The sequence below is a fragment of the Wyeomyia smithii genome, chromosome 1, assembly GCF_029784165.1.
Source record: "Wyeomyia smithii strain HCP4-BCI-WySm-NY-G18 chromosome 1, ASM2978416v1, whole genome shotgun sequence".
NCBI classification, from domain to species: domain Eukaryota; kingdom Metazoa; phylum Arthropoda; class Insecta; order Diptera; family Culicidae; genus Wyeomyia; species Wyeomyia smithii.
The window spans coordinates 200723675-200744628 of NC_073694.1; the positions used below are offsets into that span (position 1 = coordinate 200723675).

Sequence of the window (20954 nt, forward strand, 5' to 3'; positions counted from 1 at the left end):
GAGCTCAATTTGGAATCATTTTCTATTTTGGCTGTTTTTGGCCTTTGAAAGCACCTTTCGGCGATTCTGAGCTCGATTTGAGATCGTTTTCTATTTTGGCCTTTTCTGGCCCTTAGAAGCACTTTTCTGCGATTCTGAGCTCAATTTGGGATCACTATCTATTTTGGCCTTTTCTGGCCTTCGGAAACACTTTTTGGCGATTCTGAGCTCAATTTGGGATCATTTTCTATTTTGGCCTTCTCTGGCCTCAGGAAGCACTTTTTGGCAATTCTAAGCTTAATTTGGGATTATTTTTTATTTTGGCTGTTTTTGGCCTTTGAAAGCACTTTTCGGCGATTCTGAGCTCGATTTGAGATCGTTTTCTATTTTGGCCTTTTCTGGCCTTTAGAAGCACTTTTCGGCGATTCTGAGCTCAATTTGGGATCTTTTTTTCTGGCTTTTCCTGGACTTAAAAAGCACTTTTCGGCGATTTTAAGATAATATTGATATCATTTTCTATTTTCGCCATTTCTGGCCTTTAGAAGCACTCACTCTGAACGCTACGAATCAACTGGCACACAGATGGTTCATCAGCGACGCACTTCTAAGCCTCCTTTGGGCGGATCCTGTGGTGTTTCCTCCAAATATAGAATAGGAAAAAGCTTCAAGACGGAACGTGTTAGATCCAGTACATTCCTACAGACAACCAGACTTGTCCACCAAAGCATTGGCTCGTAGACCGTTTAAAACACTAAAAACCGTTCGAGACGCTAAGAACCAAACAAGGGTTTTGCGGTTGAGTAGGCGTGTTGATGGCAACCGACCAAAGCTGTATGGCAACCTAAACTAACAAGTTTAAGTAATCCTAGATAATGCGTATGAAAATAAAATTTTCATCAATTCCACTTCAAACCTTAATCAATCTAGCCTTGTTTTTCGTTCCACTGTGTTATACATGCAAAAGTTCAAGCCCTAATCAGCCAATGTGTCCTTTCAAGTGTTCAATGATTGCTCTGATTTCACACAAAAAATGTGTGAAATGTATAACGCAACAGTTGTACAATGATTTGAGCTGCATCGGAAATTAGAAACTATAGCAAATAATGACTTACTTAAAAAAAAAAAAAATAATAATGTACGTGCAATTTATTTCATACAGATTGGTAAATATTTCATAAAAAAAATGTCGAATCACTGAGAATGCTCGGTATTACCGTTGAATTTCTCAACATCCTCATCCACGTAAGCCAAGGGCAAATCCACCGCTAGGCCAGGGGCACTGAACTTTTTGCTGTTCCGTTTTTTGGATAAACTGGGAGCCAAGGAAGAGGTCTTTCTACTGCGCAGCAGTAAACTGGCTTCCTCCCCGCGTTTCTCCTGAAGCGCATACATGGCGGTGGAACCTTTGTTGATGACATCGATGGCTGCTCGAAGCTGGAACGGGAACAAAACGTCAACCCAAAATACATACAGCCATCGACAAAAGTTTACCTCCCTAAGGCCAACCACGCCCACCAGACAGCCGAAGTTGGTAACATATGCGGTATCGATTCCCAGAATAGAGAACATCCGATGCACCTTAAAGATCGAAGTGTTCTCTACCAGTTGAACCGGGGCCGGATCGATCTGCAGCAGTTGGTGTAAATCGATTGTCTTGGCCATTTCCTGCTCTTCCCAACGGGTGCGTTCCTCTGGTGTAAAATCGAAATGCCTATCCGGCGTCATGAACACTGTGTTACTAGTGTTTTTTGGACCAATCTCCACATCAAGCTCTAATTTCGGTAGGGATGCAGTGTTCTTTTTGAACAGGTTCCTAAAACTGCAGGACTTGCCCTCTGATTTCGATGCTTGCTGAGATTCATCGCTGCTGGATGGATTGGATAGGAAACGTTTGAAGGGTGGTCTGTCATCTTTCGCGTCACTATCCTCAGCCGACTCAGGGAAAATTTCGAAGACGGACGGCCGCCGATTTTTTTGTTCCTGTTCCTCTAGCCACCGCTTTGCTGCTGCTTCCTGTCGCGTCGCTCTGCCCAAGTGCTTATCCATCAGTTGCAGCAGATGATCACGATCTATACTACCCAAAAGAACAGGCTCTTCGGGATCACGCACAAGTGGTAGACTTTTATAATTTTTGCTCTCTTCTAGTAAGTCAGCAAGCTCCCGATAGGTAATTCCTTTCCAAATGTACAGCACATCAGCGACCATAAAATTCTGCACGTAGACATTGTACATATCCATTTCGTACGAAGGCGAAACGTCCGGCAAGTGAGGTAAATGTTTGATATCGGCCAACATGTCATACATCGAAGGCTGGAGCTTACGAGCTACGACATTAGCAACCAAGGCAGCCACAATTATCGGACCAAGATACTTAACCTGGCCCGTAATTTCGAATACGATTGCGCAGATGGATACCGTATGTGTGACCGCTCCGGCGAAAGCTGCTGCACCAACGACGGCATATCCTCCCGGGATAATCGGGGCCAACAATCCGGCACCATACGGTAAGCCATTAGGCAGCCACACGTGCATTGCTTCGCCAACTAAACGACCCAACGCTGCCCCAATTTTGAACAGCGGAACAAACATTCCGCATGGTATGGGCATTGTTGATCCAATTATGCTGAAGAAATACTAAGAAATTGAGAAAATTATGTTGGTTTCGATTGTTTGGTAGAGAAAACGTCTTACCGAGAAGGCTAGAAAAATAGAAAGATGAACAATAGCACTCGTATGAGGTGTTGTCCAATGCGAGAGCATGTCCGCCTCTTTGGGATCCAGATCCTCCCTGCTCCAGGTAAAGTTAGAGAACAAGTGGTGGAAGTGCTCGTGGCTGTTTAGTACCCCAGCCGTGTAACGGCCGATGCCGTTCGGGTACTGCAGCGTGGCGATGATGAACGAAATGATTGCCGGATATAGTAGACGGCTACCGAACAAAAGAAAAAAAACAGAGCTTAATTTGAATTTCTTAATTCTTCCAAACACAGACGCCGAGTGCGCATACTGTTCAAAAATTGGTACTGGCTATTGCGATAATTTTTTTATGTTCGTTCAATTATTAATTTTGACAAGCAGTTCTACTCACGTTTTTTGCAGGTATTTATGAATACGGGTCGACTTCATCCACAAGGTGTAAACTTTCAGAATCCACACAAAAAGAGCCCCCAGTACTCCGCAAATAACTCTAGAAGTAATCAGAAGCCATCAACAAACGTTTGCAGTGATTCCAACGTCACTCCTCACGATCTTACCCGAATAATCCAAAGACGAATAGTTCCTGTGGACAGAACGGCACATCCCGTACAAAATTGGTTTCGTACAGTGCCGTAATGGTGTTTTCCGCATGACTCCACACGAACAGTAGCCGGTACAGTAGCGTCCCAAACACAGCCCCCAAAAACCCGCGCCAATAATTCCGCACAGCGAAGTATGGAGCGGTAGCTTCAATACTGAACAAAACCCCTCCTACGGGCGATGCAAAGCAGGCACCAATTCCGACGGCCGACGCTGCGGCCAGTAGATCGATAGTGTGCGCGTCACTATCCGGACCTACTCCGATTGAGGTCATCACTTTACCGAACAACTGCGACAGGATACTGGAAATGTGCACGAATGGACCTTCCTTTCCCAGGGGCATTCCCGACCCGAGCACTAGCGACAGGCCGAATATTTTTGCGACTAGAGTACTAAAGTTGAGATAACCTTTGATGACGACCCCCCGCAGGATGGCGCGAATTTCTGTGAACCCAGAACCGATAGCTTGGGGTGAAACTGCTTGTACGAAACCAGAAGCTAGCATAATTAACAACACTGGTATTGAAACCCATGTTAGGAATTGCAGGAATCCATTTTCTGGCACCATGCGAAACACCTTGATGCGATCTGTAAATTTTAAGTCCGATTAGAATTTACCCAAAATAAGGAAAAATACGTACTATTATGTATAAACCACACAACTTTATCCATTCCGAATGAAATGATGGCTGTTAGTAAACCCAGTACTACCATCAGCATCCACTCATCTCCGAACCGTCCAAAAGTATTTCGCCAAAGTTTTGCTAACCAATTGCATAACCCATTTGAGTGCATGTAATAAAGTTCCTGGAAAAAAATGAATACAGTCATTCTTTAGTCGATTAGAAAAAGAGAACCGACTTACCCTACGCCACGGTTCATCCATACTTTTACGTTGCCAGCCCTTGATCTTTTGAGCTTCCAGTTTGGCATACCTCCCAAGATCACGAGTGTACTTTCCGCACATCTGGATGAGAAAGTTGGGAAATCTGGTTTTTGAAGCAACTATCATGGTTAAGTTACGATTAGGCTTCACTTACCACCGTTGATGTATAACCATAGACATTGCTACTTTTTCGATAGGCCCCCGCGATACCGCCGGTGGTTGTTTCTGCTGGTCTTACAACGATGTTATTATTGCTCGATGGTTCCGTGAGCGGTTCTTTGCTGTCCGAACTCATCGTTTTTCTTGTTTGCCGTCAGTCTGAGTAAGAACACACAATTTTCTGTAAAATAATAAAAAAAGGGTAAATTATTTCTGTTATATTTTGGAGCCAGTCTAAACGACTCTGGATGCTCTTCGCAGATGCGGCAGAAGTTGAAATACAAAACAAGCTGACGTTATTGGTAGTTTTTGTCTTTCCGTTACTCGATTTCAGCTGTTAATTGGTCCTAGTTTGTCATAGGTTAAAGAGGTATAAGGCCTCGGCTCTAATTTTCAGCATCATTTACGTAAGGTTTTTTTGTTAATTAATATAGATTGGCTCGCGTTATTTGCGCTTAATCCTGTTAAGTGAACCAATAAGCAGCTGTATCAAGTGGAGAAACGGTAAGATTTGCCTAAATTGCTAAAATATTTAATAATTTCGGCAATGCTACTACTACGGGTAATATGCCCTGCTTCCAGTCGGGGTAATATGCCCTATTGCTGGTGCAACCTAACCGTGCATTCTTGTTTCGTAGATGGCACGTACACCTATTCGTAAACCGACAAAAAGGCGGTCGTGGAACATTGAGAATCTGTCCCGAGCCATGAAAGCCATACACCTCGGTTTGTCTAAAACTCAAGCAGCAATCCAATACGGCATTCCCAAACGTACTTTGAGGCGGTGTTTATAGATTCAACGGTACATCCAGAGAATGTAAAGTTAGCTCGACTGGGAAGTTTTGCCACAGTATTCTCACCCCAGCAGGAGGAGCAGCTGGCCGCTTCTACGGATTAACGACTCGGAACATGCGAAGCTTAGCGTATCAGATGGCTGAAAAAAATGGGATATCGCATCCATTTGACAAGGAACTCAAGCTAGCTGGGCCAGATTGGCTAAAAAGTTTTCTTCAGCGTCATCCAAACATTGCCCTTCGAACACCGGAAAACACTTCTATCGCACGGGCAAGAGGCTTCAATCGGGTCTTTGATGAGCATCCTTACCCACCCAGTAGGGTTATCAACGTTGACGAAACGAGTGTCGGCACTGTATATAGAGTGATGTTATGCTTTTGGATGTCATTTTTCACTTTTTTAAATTGTTCACTTCAGGTCCAGGGACGAAAGACGAAGGTACTGGCAAACAAAGGGCAACATCAAGTTGCCAGACCAGTTTCGGCAGAAAGAGGTGAAAATACGACTGTAACGATGGCCATGTCAGCTTCCGGTACGTTCATGGATCCGTTCTTCATCTTCCCGCGACAACGGATGCATGACGCACTGATGGTTGGAGCTCCACCGGAGTCCAATTTCGCTTGCAACTCCAGTGGGTGGAGTACCCTGGAGACGTTCTCTCAATGGTTCGATAGCTTCTTGAGGTGCTATCGTCCTACGAAAGAAGATCCGGTTTTACTGATTCTAGATGGCCATTCAAGCCATACTAGAAACCTGGAGGTTCTGGAGAAGGCAAGGGTCAACCACACCCGAATTTTATCAATTCCGCCTCACACATCTCATAAGCTACAGCCACTTGATGTAGCATTTATGGGTCCTTTTAAAGGAGCCTATTCTGATGCATTAGATAGGCTTCTTAAACGGAATGGTGGAAAAGCAGTAACAATATACAACGTTGCTGCTTTGGTTAACGAGGCATTCGAACAAACTGCCAAGAAGACCGTGGCTCATAATGGTTATAAAACAACCGGTATAATGCCATTTGACCGAAATGTATTTTCTGACGCTGGTTTTGCGGCTTCTGATTTACTCGGGCGACCCTTTAAAACCATTGATTCCTCACCGAAAGTTGTACAAATGAACAGCAACTCACTGTTGAACTTGGCGACATTGTACCAGATAATAATCTGATATTGGACATCAACACCTTTTATTTCGTTGATGAAAACGGAAGTCTTACATCGCTTGTCGTGCAAGAAACCTATGCCAGCTCAACCGTTGTGATGGATCTAGAACCGGAGTTGTTGATACCGGAGTATCAGAACCGACCGCCATTGACACATGAGAATAGAAATTCGCCGTCTTTCTGTATCGTCAAATCACACACCATCAGTTTCTGAACAGAGAACATTGGCAAAACGACGTAGGTGGGATTGGCCGAATGCCGCAGTTCGGTCCGCTAAACATGATCTTCCGTTGGTGCTCGATAGAGACTCTGAGCTGGAAGCTGAAGTGCAAAAAATAAGTAAGCGGAAGGTTAACAGAAAAAAAAAATCATTGCAAGGAACTCACGTCGTCGCCATACCGGAAGAAGCTGAAGCAGGAACAGGTAGCAAAGGATATAAAAAACATTCGAAAAAGACCTACGCGAAAGCCAAAGGCTAAACAAGACAGGAAGGAAGATATTATTTGTCAATCTCTGCTCTGACAATGAGCCGTTGAAGTGTTTTCTCTGCAGTTAAACTGCGTTTGTTATATTTCTCTTTTCACAAAGCTTGATTAACTTGTTTTTACAAGAATTGAATTTCTTTGTTTTTTTTTCCAGTAAAATTGTTTTTTTGAAGTAGAATACTTCTCTCAGGAAGTTCGGCTACATAGGGATGTAAAATGAAAACCTAAAACCGAAAAAAGTGAAAAATGTGTCCAATTTCAATCGCTAATAAATCGGTTAGTATTCGATGGATTTCCTTCGTTCTTGCAGCAATAGATTGTTAAATCTTCTAAGATTTTTCCCGAATGAAGATAATTGTAATTTTATTAATCAAACTATTGTACTATTGAAATTAATCAAGCCTTGTCAAAACGAAAAATTCGACCTCTGATTGGTCGTAATATTGGTCGACAGAATCATATACCTTGCAACAGTAAATGCATTCAATGAAAAGTTGACTCATTTTGACAACACGTGAGCCGTATAGTTTTGAGTGTTAAATCAGCTTTTAACTGTTTATTTTATCACAAGGAATACTTTATTCGCACTGTCAGTGATAACGCCAAGATGCGATCAGTATCTTATCCGATATTAAATTGAACAACAAATTGTCCTTTTCAGAGTGAAATAAAAACCTGATGATTGAAGAGTTAATATTTACTCTTGAGTTAATTTACATTTTTAAATTTGTAAAAGTTATAAATTTTACCTAATCTCCGTGTCTCAGAACGTACTTAATTATCTTTTCCTTCAGTCATGAGCACGATATCCAAAAAATTTTCATTATCTGCATAAAAATTGTCAAGCCCCAATCATGACAAGCAACTTACTATATTATTGAAAATGGTCAATCCTTGTTGAAGCGCAAAATTCGATTGATCTGATAAGTCAACGTTTATTTACTAGAAAAAATGGCTGACACGCAAGCAGCCGGGTTATCATTTCCGTAAAAGTATTCTACTTCAACCTTGCGGTCGTGGATTTGCACACAACCCATCTGTGATTTTTTTACAATAAAAAAAAAGAATATCAAGCAGAATCATGCTGCAACAGAAACAAAATGGTTGTGTTTTAAATAAATTGATTAGAAAATAAAAAACGTTGACATAAAAACAAGATTTGTCATTAATTAGGTTAGTTGTTAATTGTTCAATTGGTTGACGCTTCCAGCCACAATTGGTGAAAATCAATTTAATATATTTTAGTTAATTCAAACACTTGTAGCTACAGCTATTTTTAAGGCAGCTGCATTAAAATGTTCTCTTTATTATATGGGGGGCATATTGTCCTTCTGCATCGGGGCATATTATACTGAATCAGGGGCGTTTTGCCCCGGCAGATTTAAAAGTCTGCGATTCAAACGTAATTTTTGTTTTTAATGTAGCGATTTCGTATAATATTTTTTACAAAGTAGAATATTTGCAGTGCATTACCAACTAAATGGTGTATTTAACTGTATAAAAGATTCGTTGTTTGTGACAAGCATAACTGCAATATCGACGTTCTTGCTTAGGGGGGGGGGGGCGTTTTATACCTTTTTACCCTATATTTATCTACACAATTAGCGCATTTAGTTTTAATCTGAGAATTTCGAATAAGTGTGTTTTCCATCACAGCAGGCGGAAGACATCATCAAAAATCATTCAGAATGCACGTGATGCGAGTTTTTGTATTCTAACCCCGTACGGTTTGTTTTGGGAGCTTTTTCCTACTTATCAAATTGAATTTCAAGGGTTTGAATTTGTGACTATTCTGTGCAGTATTCCGCTCCCTCTGTTTAAAGACGGTTCAAACCCAGAGCTGACACCACGATGGTCCTTTCACTAGACAGGAGGATTTGGAAGGCCCAGCAAGCCTTCCCATAAAAATGAAAAGAGAGCAAACTACCCGGAGCAACTGGCAAAGGCTATGGCAATGAAAACGTACTTTGAATTCAAAACTCGGAACATGGAACTGTGAGTTGCTGTGCTTCCCAGGATAGGATCATCTACGACGAGTTAATTCAAGCAACAACGGGCATCGGGCAGCTACCTTTTACCAGAACTGTGGCACTACCAACGAGCTGTGAGCCGGTTTTGTAATACTGAGAAGGTTTCGTCAACACGTGATCGGGTGGTTCCCGATTAGTGCCAAGATGTGTAAACCAAGGATTAAGGGCCCTATCTTAAAATACAGCATCATTAACGTGCAATGCCCACACGAGGCGATATCCGACGACAATTGCAATGTATAGACCGGTGGTTTGACCGAACAGTCGTGTTTATCAGAAAAGTAGTCCGGTCAACGATGCGTAAACCTTGCAACCTCACGTGGTATGGTAATCCGAAGCATCTCCTTTCCTAGTAAAGATATCCACAAAGCATCTGGAGATCACCCGACCAATGTAACATATAGATAACCAAATCGACCACGTCCTAATCGACAAGAGATTCTGCTCCGATATTATCAATGTTCGCACATACCGCAGTGCGTACTAGATACTAGACAAGTTGAAGAAAAGGTGTGGTCTTGAACCAACAGACACATGAGCCTGTAAGTACTCTCCAGTTTTCCACGATAACTGTTAGTACCTAGCGCTTTGGACCACACTGGCCCACCATACCCAAGTATGTATGGACGAAGCCACGCTGGCGAGAAGTTTACGCTTGCTGCCATACACCGCTGAGCTATTTGAAATCATTCGAGATAGTCCTGCAATGATCGTTGAAGCCCTCTTACAGGAATAGTGGACGTGACTCTTAAATGTAAATTTATCGTCAACCATAAGCCCTAAGAGCTTTAAGATCGCTTGAGGTAATGATGCAGTCTCCGTCTCTGACCACCGCCTGTTGCCTTTATTTACGGTTATTCTCAACCGTGACCTCCGTCTTAAGGTGCGCTGACTAAGTTTCCTAGAGTGCATCCAGTTTTCGACCTTGCGTATGCAGTGTGCGGCCGTCAACTCGACCTCCTCGATCGACTCGCCGTAGACCTCTAGCGTTATGTCTGCAAAGCCGACGATCAAAACTCCAGGGAACTTTAGTTTAAACACCCCGTCGTACATGATATTCCACAACACCGGACCCAGGATGGAATCTTGCGGTACCCCTGCGGTGATTAGGACGCACTTGTACAACGACACCGGTACGCGGATGCTCATAAGCGCAAGCGTTATGGAATCTCAGCTGGTGCTGTTGAACGCATTCTTCACGTCAAGCGTGACGATTGCGCAATAGCGAATGCCTCAACACTTACGCTGAAGTGCTACCTCTGCCGTCTTGGTGACAAAGAGAATCCAGCATCCAGTTCGGTTTCCAGGAACCAAACTGTTTACTTGCCAGACCGTCTACACCCTCTGTGTACTTCATAAGTTTTTTAAGGATAATCCTCTCAAGCACCTTGCTCGCAGTGTCCAGTAGATAGATGGGTGTGTATGCCGATAGGTCCCCTGGCGGTTTCCCAACCTACGGCAACAGCACCAACCTCTGTCGTTTCCACCTTTCCGGAAAGAGGCAGTCATCCAGGCACTTCTGCATGACTGCTAGAAATAGGTCGGGACACATTTGTATGGCCGCCTTGATGGCCAAGTTCGGGTATTTATCTGGTCTCGGTGCCTTGCTCACCTTTAAGGAGTTGCCGTCGCTCACGGATTGGATGTCCGGCAGGTCGGCCGACCATCCCTGGTCTATGTCTGAGATACTGGAACGTCGGACGTGATACTCGGTAGCCGGAGGCCAAGGATTTGGCTCGTGGCGTGGAAAGAGTCCCTCGATGATACGCTTCAGCATCGTTGGTGGTCGCTCGGCAGGCGCCAACACGCCTTTGATTTTTGCTATTACGACCCTGTAGGCGTTACCTCACGGATTCGTATGGGCACTCGCACATAGCTTTTTGAAACAGGCCCTCTTGCTCGCCTTTATCGCACACTTAAGCACCAATCTTGCAGATCCGAATGCTGGTTACTCATCAACCCTAGACGAACCTCTACGTAACGTCATACAGAAAGGTTCAAGGTTCCAACGGGGAGAAAAAGAAAAACAAGCTTTCAATGATACTAGGGAAAGAATTTTGAAGGCAAATTTTTTCTTTTCAAAGTTCTTCAAACCAGAGGTCGAAACAGCGGTCCTTGTCGACGCGAGTCCTCATGCGCTGGGAGGGTTACTAAGGGCATCCTTAACAGTGCGGTACCATTTAAGTTGTTATGGCGGCTGTGTACAGCGCGGCTATTTTGCTCACTCACCCGTTTTCACACCGGTCGTTGCTATCGTTTCAGTTTGACGTTTCATCCAGCATAAACCTTTAGCAGCGCTGTTATCGCGCTGCTAAATTTGAGAGCACGATGCTTTCCGGAAGCTCGGCTACTATTTCTCTAGCGCGTTTAGCAGCGACAGGTACGGTGTGAAGTGATGATAGAGCGCTGCCAAACGGGGTATAGAAGCGCACCGTTGAGCCTGTATCAGACTAACCGTTGTATCGGTCAACCACTACCGTTCCGTTCTTTTTCGACCAATCAGAACAAAGCGGTCGACCGTCGCTTGTTGTTGTTGCAAAAAATAGAATTATTTCTATTTTTGCCGCCAACCGTTCCCAACGGTTGGCGACTGCTGTCATTGCCATGGCGAAGGCAAACGTGCCTTTTCACACCTACACAAATTCACATTTAGAGACATGCCCATGATGAGACATGACACCTTTCCCGTGCCCTGCACAGAATGAAAATATCACCTATCGATTTATTGGCTAATTTCACATAAGAAATGCTATATTTAAGGTATCCAGCCCAGCGACTTTTAATTAGTGGGAATTTGGATTCATTTTTGCCAGTGTGCATTGGTCGAAAATTGACATCGCCAACCAGCGTTGCCGGTGCTAGCAATGTTTTGACTGGCTGTCGTGTGTGCCAAAAAGAGAAACACACATTTTTATTCGACATGTCTCTAAATGTGAATTTGTGTAGGTGTGAAAAGGCACGTTTGCCTTTGCCATGGCAATGACAGCAGTCGCCAACCGTTGGGAACGGTTGGCGGCAAAAATAGAAATAATTCTATTTTTTACAACAACAACAACAAGCGACGGTCGACCGCTGTGCTCTGATTGGTCGAAAAGGAACGGAACGGTAGGGTCAACCGCTATAACGGTTAGTCTGATACAGGCTTTAAGGATGCCCTAATGCTATAGAGGAATCTAGAGTTATCAGCTTTGCGTCGAAAACTCTGACGGATACTGAACGACGATACTGCCAAACGGAAAAAGAGTCGCCGCATTGGTGTAGAGTGTCGAGAGTTTCCAGACTGATCTGATCGGCAGGGTGTTTAATTTTCTTACGGACTGTAAGGCACTCACATTTCTTTTTTCGCTACGTCACGTCCAAGTGCTCGAATCAAACGCAATGATTTCAATACAGGATCGTGAGCATTTCTGGGAAGCTAAATATAGCGGACGTTATCTCAAGACTTTCGACGATTCCACCAAAAGCCTTTGATGAAGGTGAAGATGGTTCGCGAGGCGATTGATTCAGCCATAAATGATACTGGGAATATCTAGGACCAGCCGCGGTAATCGGAAAAATCAACTAGTTTTTCAAGCTCTGGATTTTGGGCGTTCTGACAAAGTACCGTTAGAATACAAAATGGTGTTCGCAAAGTTCTGTGTAGGTTGAGCAACGTGTTGTTGAGAACTGACCGTATAGCGGTACCTTTTGCAACATGGAGTCCTCCAACTGGCTCACGAAGGACACTCAGAAGCTCGAATTATGAAAGGGAATCTTCGCGCCAACGTCTAGTGGCCAAAGATGGTTCAGCGTGTCGAAAAATATATTGAAACTTGTCGCGGTTGCATGGAAACAGATAGCCATTGTCTTTCTAGGACCGCTTCCTGAAGGAGAAAATCTTCTAGTGTGTGTAAATTATTTTAGCAGAGTTTTGGAAGTCGTTGAAATGGAGGACACTTCAACGTTTGCTACTATTACCGAACTAATGATTATTTTCTCTCGAGAGCCTAAAAGCCAACAATGATCCGCAGTTTACATCCGAAGACTTTTTATCTTTCTGTGAGGAGTATGACATCCGATTGGTGCACTCGATTCCTTATTGGCTTCGGATGAATGGGGTAGTGGAGCGTCAAAACCGCTCTATCCTGAATCGATTAAGGACAAGGCTGGGCGAAATAGTTGAAGCAGTATTTTCTGATGTATCACGCAGCTAATCATCTCCAACAGGGCTCATGTTTGGGCGCCGCATATGCACCAAATCGCCAAGCATTTTTGAAGCGAGAGGAAGGTTATATATAGATAAACATTTCAAAAGGTCCTATCTGCTTTCATCGTTTTTCCGGAGCGTATTTTCTCTCCCAAGCGTGGTTTTCGTTCAGAAGGCTAGAGTGATCCCTCCGCTGGCAACTTGTGCAAATAACGTGTCATAAAAGGTATTTAACAAGTTGTGGTGATTGAATGACAGTGATCGATCAAAAAATCGACCAAAGAAGAAACGACCTTTTAAAATGTTTCTCTAGATATGCGGATAAGAAATCGGAACTAAACAAAGCGGGTTGCGTTCTGGCGTTCTGATGTTACCATTCGTTTAATTAGAACAGGAAAGAAATTCAGAAGAAACATGCAGAATCCGACGGTAATGATCTCATCAAAGATGCAACATCGTCGGAGCCGCACTTGGATCTCGATGGAGCTGAGCCTATCGAAGAAGCGACATCACCGGAGCCGGGTTTGACCCTCGAAAATAACCATAAACACGGAGAGGAGGATAGAGGTCTGAAATGAGCATCAGGCAGATTTTGGAGAGCAGGTACATCCAAAAGAACAAAAGAAGAACATAAGCATTTGAAAAATAATGTAATATATTGAATAATTCGTTTAAAGAAGGGTATGATGAGTTCAAGATTAAACGGATTAATAGTGTGGTAGATGAGGAAGCGGGAAATAGAAGCACCCTGTAAAGTAAACGAAAGGGAAAAAACAGAGCGAGAGAGGTACGTATAAATATGGTCAATCCAGCTCGGGAGTGAGCGGTAGTGGCGGACAGTGGACGCAGTCCATTTCAACGTCTTCTGGAAGTCAGGTAATTATCAATCGCATTAACGGAGTGGAAAATTTAACGTGTGAGTAAAAAAATTCGAACAACTTTTTAATTGGTCTACGATTTTGAAGTGCTGCACAAATCGAAAAATCCTTTTCCACAAAATAAAGATCCACTTTTATATAACTGGTAACACGACTAGTCGATTGTGTCAAGTGACGATTAGTTGGGAAAAAGGCGTGGTTGGAAGAAGATAGTCGTAAATTGATTCGCAATTTTCGTTAGCGAAATGAAGAAAAATCTAAAAGGGAAGTGTTCCACTATTCTAAAGATCTTAGATATAGATAAAAACAGTTATATACATTATTGACAAACTCTTCGAGAATGAAAATACCTTCAAATAAAAATCTGGTTCCGGACGAAAATGCACTTTGCAAGAGTGCAAAGTTCGAGCGAAATTAAGGGCGGAAACGACTGGTCGGTCGGCGTAATCATATCGTGAGCTGGGCAATAAATATTCGATTGATTCAAAAACGATGAACAAGTATATGTAAGTACCATAAAAATTAAAAAGTAGTGTTTTGGCTAGACCTTGAATTGTCAAACTATGCTAATGCAACTTCAGCGAATTGGCGGCAAGGCAACGAATGGAAGCGAATGGTCTACCATAAAGGTTACAGAGCAAAAAACGTCGATTGTTTGATAAAAAAATCAATGAGGAGCTCAAAACAATTGAAACATCCGGCATTCAGGAAGCTATAAAGCAAGTACCTCAGAGGATCAGGAAATCAGCGCGATGTGGAGCTGAGTTTTTCCTATGAGGTTTGTAAATGAGTTACATTACTTGAATAAACAAACAAGTATAGAAAAATAAGTTGCGCAAAATTTTAATTTGGAATTGAAAGTTTGTTCGGATTTTTTTCCTCATACGTTAATAACGTCGTGACGTAGTATAGCAACTTAAACAAACAGTGGACGTTTTGCATGCCTGAACCTAAAACTGGCGAGCTTTTGAAAATTTTCCGTAAAAAAGCGAAAACTGACTCGAATGAAACGGTTGAATAAAAAAAATCTGATAAATGTATAACAAAAAAAAATACTTGAAAAATATCCAGAATTTAAAGACCTAACACCTCTCAGTATAATTCACAATTATTCTACAAAAGCCCGAAATGTTTTGTACTTGCTGAACACCGAACTGAATTTCACAAAATTATTGCAATGAAGTGTTCAATGAACTTTCGTGAAAGTAGTTTAAACACTTTACTCAGTTGTTTTTTTTTTTTGTCATGAATAGAGTTCGAAATAAAAAAGAAAGTGTTCCAATTTTGCGAAAAGCTCCGTTTCTAAATTAGCGTATTCTACTATTTCTCTAGCTCGGTTGTGAGAGCTTCATTAGCATCATATTTTATGACCGTACAAATCGTAGATTAGAATAGTTCACTGATGAAATTACTTTGTTTTTGAAAGACGAACACTTTGCTAATTTAACCAATTGATACAATGTTCAAGAATTTGTTACGAGAAAGTTAATACATTATTTCGCTGTGAGATTTGAAAATAGAACCACTCACTCGAACTTCCGCACAAAATATTATACACTGGTTGCGTTTAGTTTTGAACTAGCTTTGAACTTTGATGACTCTCGTGGTCATATTAGCTCGGAATCAATAGTCGAATACTTCCGCGCTCCCGATCCAAACCGATTTCGCGACATACTAAATCAATTTTCTTTGTTTGACACCTTAAATGCCAGAAATGCCCGATCGAACACGTGATAAAATAGACACTAAGTCACGCAGAGGCGTTAAATCTCTGGTCCGGTATAATACACGAAATTTTAGCTGGTAGGTATCATTTACACTAATTTTTCACAACGAGTTGATGAAATTTAAACCTAAGGCACATATGATAAGTGTTGGCCACACGTCGAGTTCTGACAATGTGTCGTCACGTCAGCTTTGAGCAGCTTCGAAAAATCTTGCTCATTATCGGTTTGGTATGTCGTCAGATTTTGAACTGTTCATTTTCAGCATAATTTTCAGAGCAAACACTAGACATATGTTCGCAAAACAATGTCGCTGTTAACCGGACATAAAGGTCTTAACAATGGAATACGATTAAGCAAAATTATTTGGCATCCGCGTCAATAGATGGTCGCTCATTCGTACCTACGCTCTAATTGGCAGGTTTTGTTGATCTTATTCTACCAGAAACGTGCACTTTTCTTCTGTTTTATTAATTAGGTAAACCTCGGTGAGCCATTAACGGTGGCTCCAAAAGTATAGATTTCGAACAGCATGCTTGTATATGATGGTTCTTTGTTACTTTCAAGTATCGAAAGAAAGTTTATTAGGTACATTCAACTTAGCACAATGTTTAATTGAAGTGTTTCTGTAAAAGTGTGCTGATTGTCTAAAAATTCTACAAAACATTTGCTCTAAAAAAATTGACGAAAATTGCTGATTTTTTATGGGTTTACCTTATTCTACGCACTGGCAATACTACGCATGCAGCATCAATCATATTAATCCATGAGTCAGCAGAAGAAAATTGTTAGCTCTGTTAGTCGAACTCTAACCGTGATGGCGAGAACCGTTCAGAAGTGTGCGCCTTCAAAGAACGGTACCCCGTCGCGTCGAAAATGGATAACGTGTGGCAATTCGTGGACACCGGATACGGCCGTTCCGGCAACATCTTGGCACCTTTAAACAACAATCAGAGCATTGAAAGAAAGCCCGGTTCCGGACGACCAACGATCCTGAGCGATAAGAATCTCCAACAGATGCTGAAGAGGAAGACCGAGGGAAAAGTGGCCACATCGCTGCCTGCGCTTGGACGGAAGGTCGGTGCAACCGACCAAACAGTGAAAAAGTGCCTGGCGAACATGGGAGCAGCAGTCCCGTTCTATAGTCACGGTGCTGCAGACAATGACGCAGCGGCAGCACCTGAATAAGATGGTCAAATCGAATTTCCCGTGATAGACGACGAGACCTATCTCACCCTGGATGGCAACGACTGGCAGGGCACTTCGTATTTTACTTCCCCAACGAAGGAAGTAAACGCCAAGCTGAAATTTCATTCACACATCAAGTTCCTCAAGAAGGTGCTGCTGTAGCTGACAATCAGCGAGAAGGGGATGTAAAAGCTGCTCTTCTTTCGCTCCGGACTGGCCGGACTGCCGGAAGTTTCGTCGTTCATCAAGAAATACCATAAGGACGAAGACGCGGTGTTTTGGCCGGATCTGACATCGGCTCACTATTTAAAGCGATCGTTTGAGGAGATAGAACGGCTGAAGCTGGCGACCCGCCCAACGTCCTCAAGTTGCGTCCCATCGAGGATTACTGAGCAAGCCTGAATGGTTAGATCTACTCCAACAATTCTGTCGCGAAAACTGAGGAGGAATTGATAGATTAAGTGAAGAAGGAATTAAAAAACATGCTTACACGCATGTTTTCGTCAGCCTTGGCGAATATTCCGGTTAACTTCCGGAAGGCCGCATGCAAGGCCGTAGATTTTTTTTGTGAGTTAGCTAATTTTCCATGGAAAATTTATCAAACTTGATTATCTGTCTTCGTTTTTTTATTTTATTTTCTCTGGTTATTGTTCACCTTAGAACAAATGGTTAATTAACCAAATTCACTTTAACAGCGCTTAGCTTGGAGGGTGTGAATAATACAGTGTCAGGCTTGGAGCCGAACACATGTTTCGATCTTATTGGATCTCATCAGAACGAAGTTGCTTCATCCACCAGAAGCCATTCGTTTACATGGTATACAAGTAGTATTACCTATAAGACATTGCGTCTATGGACGGTTCAAGTAGAACTGTCCCATACTGATGTGTCGAAGACGAAACGCACGGATAATCTGTTTTCTTTTATCATCATCCGAAAAAGTCCATTTTTTAACGCATATAAATATTCGCAAACAATATTCTCGTATTTCGGAACGTTTGTTGAAAAAAGTCTAAATAAAAGCATATTTGTCCCATGTTCTACGGAAACCTTATGGACGCTGGGACAGTTATTTTTGCGACGGTAGCGTAGGGTTGGAACGCAATATCGAATGTTCATTTATTCAGCTCATTTGAAAATGGGAGAAGTCTTTTCCAATTCGAGTGAACAAATTTTTCAAAACGAGCATTAATAGCTGCAAACATTCGACAACTTCCTTGTAGAGGAAATTCTTCGTCTGCTTTGCCTTTTCTGCGTTCTGTGATGACATTGGTTTATTTAAACGCGCGCTTAGTTCAAACGGTATTGAGACAGAATGACAGTTTGTCAAGTTGAAGCTGCTCATCACTTCTTTGAAGTAACTTTGGTAATCCAAGGACAACTCTTGATCTCTGCTGGTCTTAAGTCCCAAGCAAAACTTTGCTTGATCCAAATTCTTCAACTGGGACCGAGTGCATAAGAATTTCTTCAATCGTTTCTTCAATTTTGCCGGCGTCAATACTATTTGGGAGGCGGCTGCACTTACAGCCCTCCATGTGTTCGGATCTCCGCACATCCTCCGCACTAGGTTGTCCGGAGTAGTGTCCATCCAGCGGTCAGCGGTCTCCTCCGTGTCTACACACTCGGGGCACATGGGGGATTCCATTAGCCCGAGCCTATGCAGATATGGTGCTTATTACGGGAGTCGGTATTACGGTGAAATCAGAGTGAAGTGAACAAAATCCTATTACGGGACTCACGTAAGTGAGAAAAACGTCGCAAAGTGACATCTGCCGTGGAATCTGGGTTATTATGAGGGTCATATCAGTGAAGTGAGAACGGGAAAAGCGACGTTTCGCGTGGAATTATTTCACGACCATTTTGAACGGTGAAATGATTCCACGAAGATGCCATAAGTCTTAAAGTTGATTGATTTGTGATCTAATGGTAAATATTGGATTTATTCTTCAGTAACGAAACGAATCAGAATTTGATCCGTTCCTTAAGGCGGTCAAAATTTCTTTTTTTTGCCCGATGAAAACTAGTTCAGGAAATTGTCGATACCGAAAAAAAACATTTTTTTTTATGCCGAATGTTTTAGAAATGCAGAACACGTCAAGATCTGGTGTTATCTAAAAAAACGGAAAAACGACTTTCTGGGACTTAGAGATTTTTGAGCTGGGAAACAATCTCATTTCACTTGTCCTATTCTCAATTTCACTTCACTGTCCATCTCACTCCACGGAGGTGATTTTTGTCACCTCACTTGAGGTTGAATCGGGAATAGGTCTAAAAAAGTGAAGTGAGCGTGAGAGTGAAATATATTTCACCGTGAAGTGACTCCCGTAATAAGCACCACACCCGGTGCCACTCTACCATCGAATCCCTCGTGCCGTGTAAACCGAAGCCCTCTACGTCCTCCTTGGTAATGATGCTGATAGGCATGATACAAGTTAGGAGCCATCCACATACCACGTGGACAGATTTTTAACGATTTGCAGAACTGAATGCCACTTGACGATCTCCCCTTTCTTCGTCGGTTCGCACACGTTGCGCCCTTCTTCTCGCTCGAAGGCACGCTCAGCGTAGGTCCACTATAGCATCGGTCCACCAATATACTTGCTGGCGGTTCCTAGGTATGGTAAGCAGTTGTTCGGCATACGGGCGACGAATTCTCTTCACCTCGCGCCCTCGTCTGATTGCTTCCGCAAATACTGCATCTGCATCGAAATGCGATATCTTTCACCCGCAGGGCGCTGATGGTTAATTCCAGTCGCCGAATGCTGTCTCGTGTTACAGTCTACATTATAGCCAGGTGGTCTCTATGAGTGTAGCCATCGCCTACCCTCCAGTTCGTGATCAGTTCTGGGCTACAAACCGTCACATCGATGCTCGACTCCGCGCCGTTTCAACTGGAGATGCTCTTCATGCCGACGTTGGCCAGATCTATGTTGAGCTTTTCCAGAGCCTTCAACAAGATCCGACCTCTCTGGTTTGTGCGTCGACTTTCTCACTCGGTTGCCCATGCGTTGAAATCTCCAGCTCCACGGTGGCTCGGTCGACCATCCTTGCGAACTGTATGGTAGACCAACAGTCGAGTCTATGTTCCTTCTTTTAGACACGGTATATGAGTCTTTCCAACCAGTCCGTGGGTAGTTGTTCCTCAGACCATACCCTTATGTGCCCTTAGGAAAATCTGCTGAATTGCACTACACAGCCGTTGCTCCCGACTTTGAAAAGTTCGGCCGGTAAGCCGTCCTTCCCAGCAGCTTTGTGGTTCTTCCGCTCTTTGTAAGTAGTAGCACCAGAATCTAAATACCACTCATCTTAGTCTACGTTACCTACCGCCGAAATTGCACACATTGCTCGTCGTTTCTTACTTTTGGATCCATCCGTCTTCTCCGGACAATTTGCTGCAAAATGACCTACCTTGTGGCAGATGTAGCACGATCTATCCATCTGCTTTTTGAAAGCACCGTCCACGCGGCGTCGTTACTGCTGTGCTACTCCGCTGTAGAAATCTCTTTCGTTACTACTGTTCCGCGGTCCATACTTAGCCCTAAAGTCCTACAGGATTCACGGTATCCGCCTTCAAAACCTGTCCTGACATTTCCAAGCACATCTCCATCGGTACGTAGCACTTTGGCAATCCCATCAAAAGCAGTGAAGTGAGTCACTAATTAGTCACTGGAAACTCAATTTTTATGAGCCTGTGGCTGGTTGAGACCAACGCATCCACGTTCGCTTCCGTACTTTCGCAGTTTTTGATCCGAATCGACTTCAGCTAATGTATTAACTCGATTCGACGTTAGACTTTGTCATCTTGAAAAGTGGTTCTGAGCTTGTTCCAGGCATCTTGTGCTTTTTTCGCATCCACCACCAGGCTGTAATGTATTTCCTCGATGCTCATACAGATCGTGGACGACGCCTTTAGGCTAGCATCTTCAACCCCGACCTCTTTTTTCGGCATAGGAGCGCTTCCATCTGCCGCTCGAACCATTCTTGAATCCGAACCTAGTATCGATACATCTGTAGTGTCTCACGATATTGCGAGAGTTTAAGTTTTCTAACTACTTCGATATTTTTTTGTGAAAAATAACTTCTGGTGAAGACAATGTTAAGTTACTTAAGTCTTCTTTTCACCTACAACAAACAGCAAATCTACCAAAGTCAATCAAAGTAAAGTGACGTCTAAGCGTCCGTCGG

The 20954-nt window shown here is 42.9% G+C and overlaps 2 protein-coding genes across 2 annotated transcripts; one reads left to right on the forward strand and one right to left on the reverse strand.

Moving 5' to 3' along the window:
- Nucleotides 1–1170: 1170 nt before the first annotated feature.
- On the reverse strand, nt 1171–15507 carry LOC129717426 (chloride channel protein 2-like). Its single transcript, XM_055667313.1, has 9 exons — nt 15388–15507; nt 4314–4499; nt 4139–4240; nt 3915–4080; nt 3231–3861; nt 3065–3163; nt 2671–2905; nt 1471–2613; nt 1171–1413 (listed from the first exon to the last, which is right to left on the reverse strand). The coding sequence occupies exons 2-9, from the start codon at nt 4452–4454 to the stop codon at nt 1171–1173; spliced, it is 2760 nt and encodes a 919-aa protein (XP_055523288.1). The 5' UTR covers nt 4455–4499; nt 15388–15507.
- LOC129717427 (uncharacterized) lies at nt 5228–13557 on the forward strand. The gene is made up of 3 exons (XM_055667314.1): nt 5228–5467; nt 5531–6145; nt 13369–13557. The coding sequence occupies exons 1-3, from the start codon at nt 5228–5230 to the stop codon at nt 13555–13557; spliced, it is 1044 nt and encodes a 347-aa protein (XP_055523289.1).
- Nucleotides 15508–20954: the final 5447 nt, after the last annotated feature.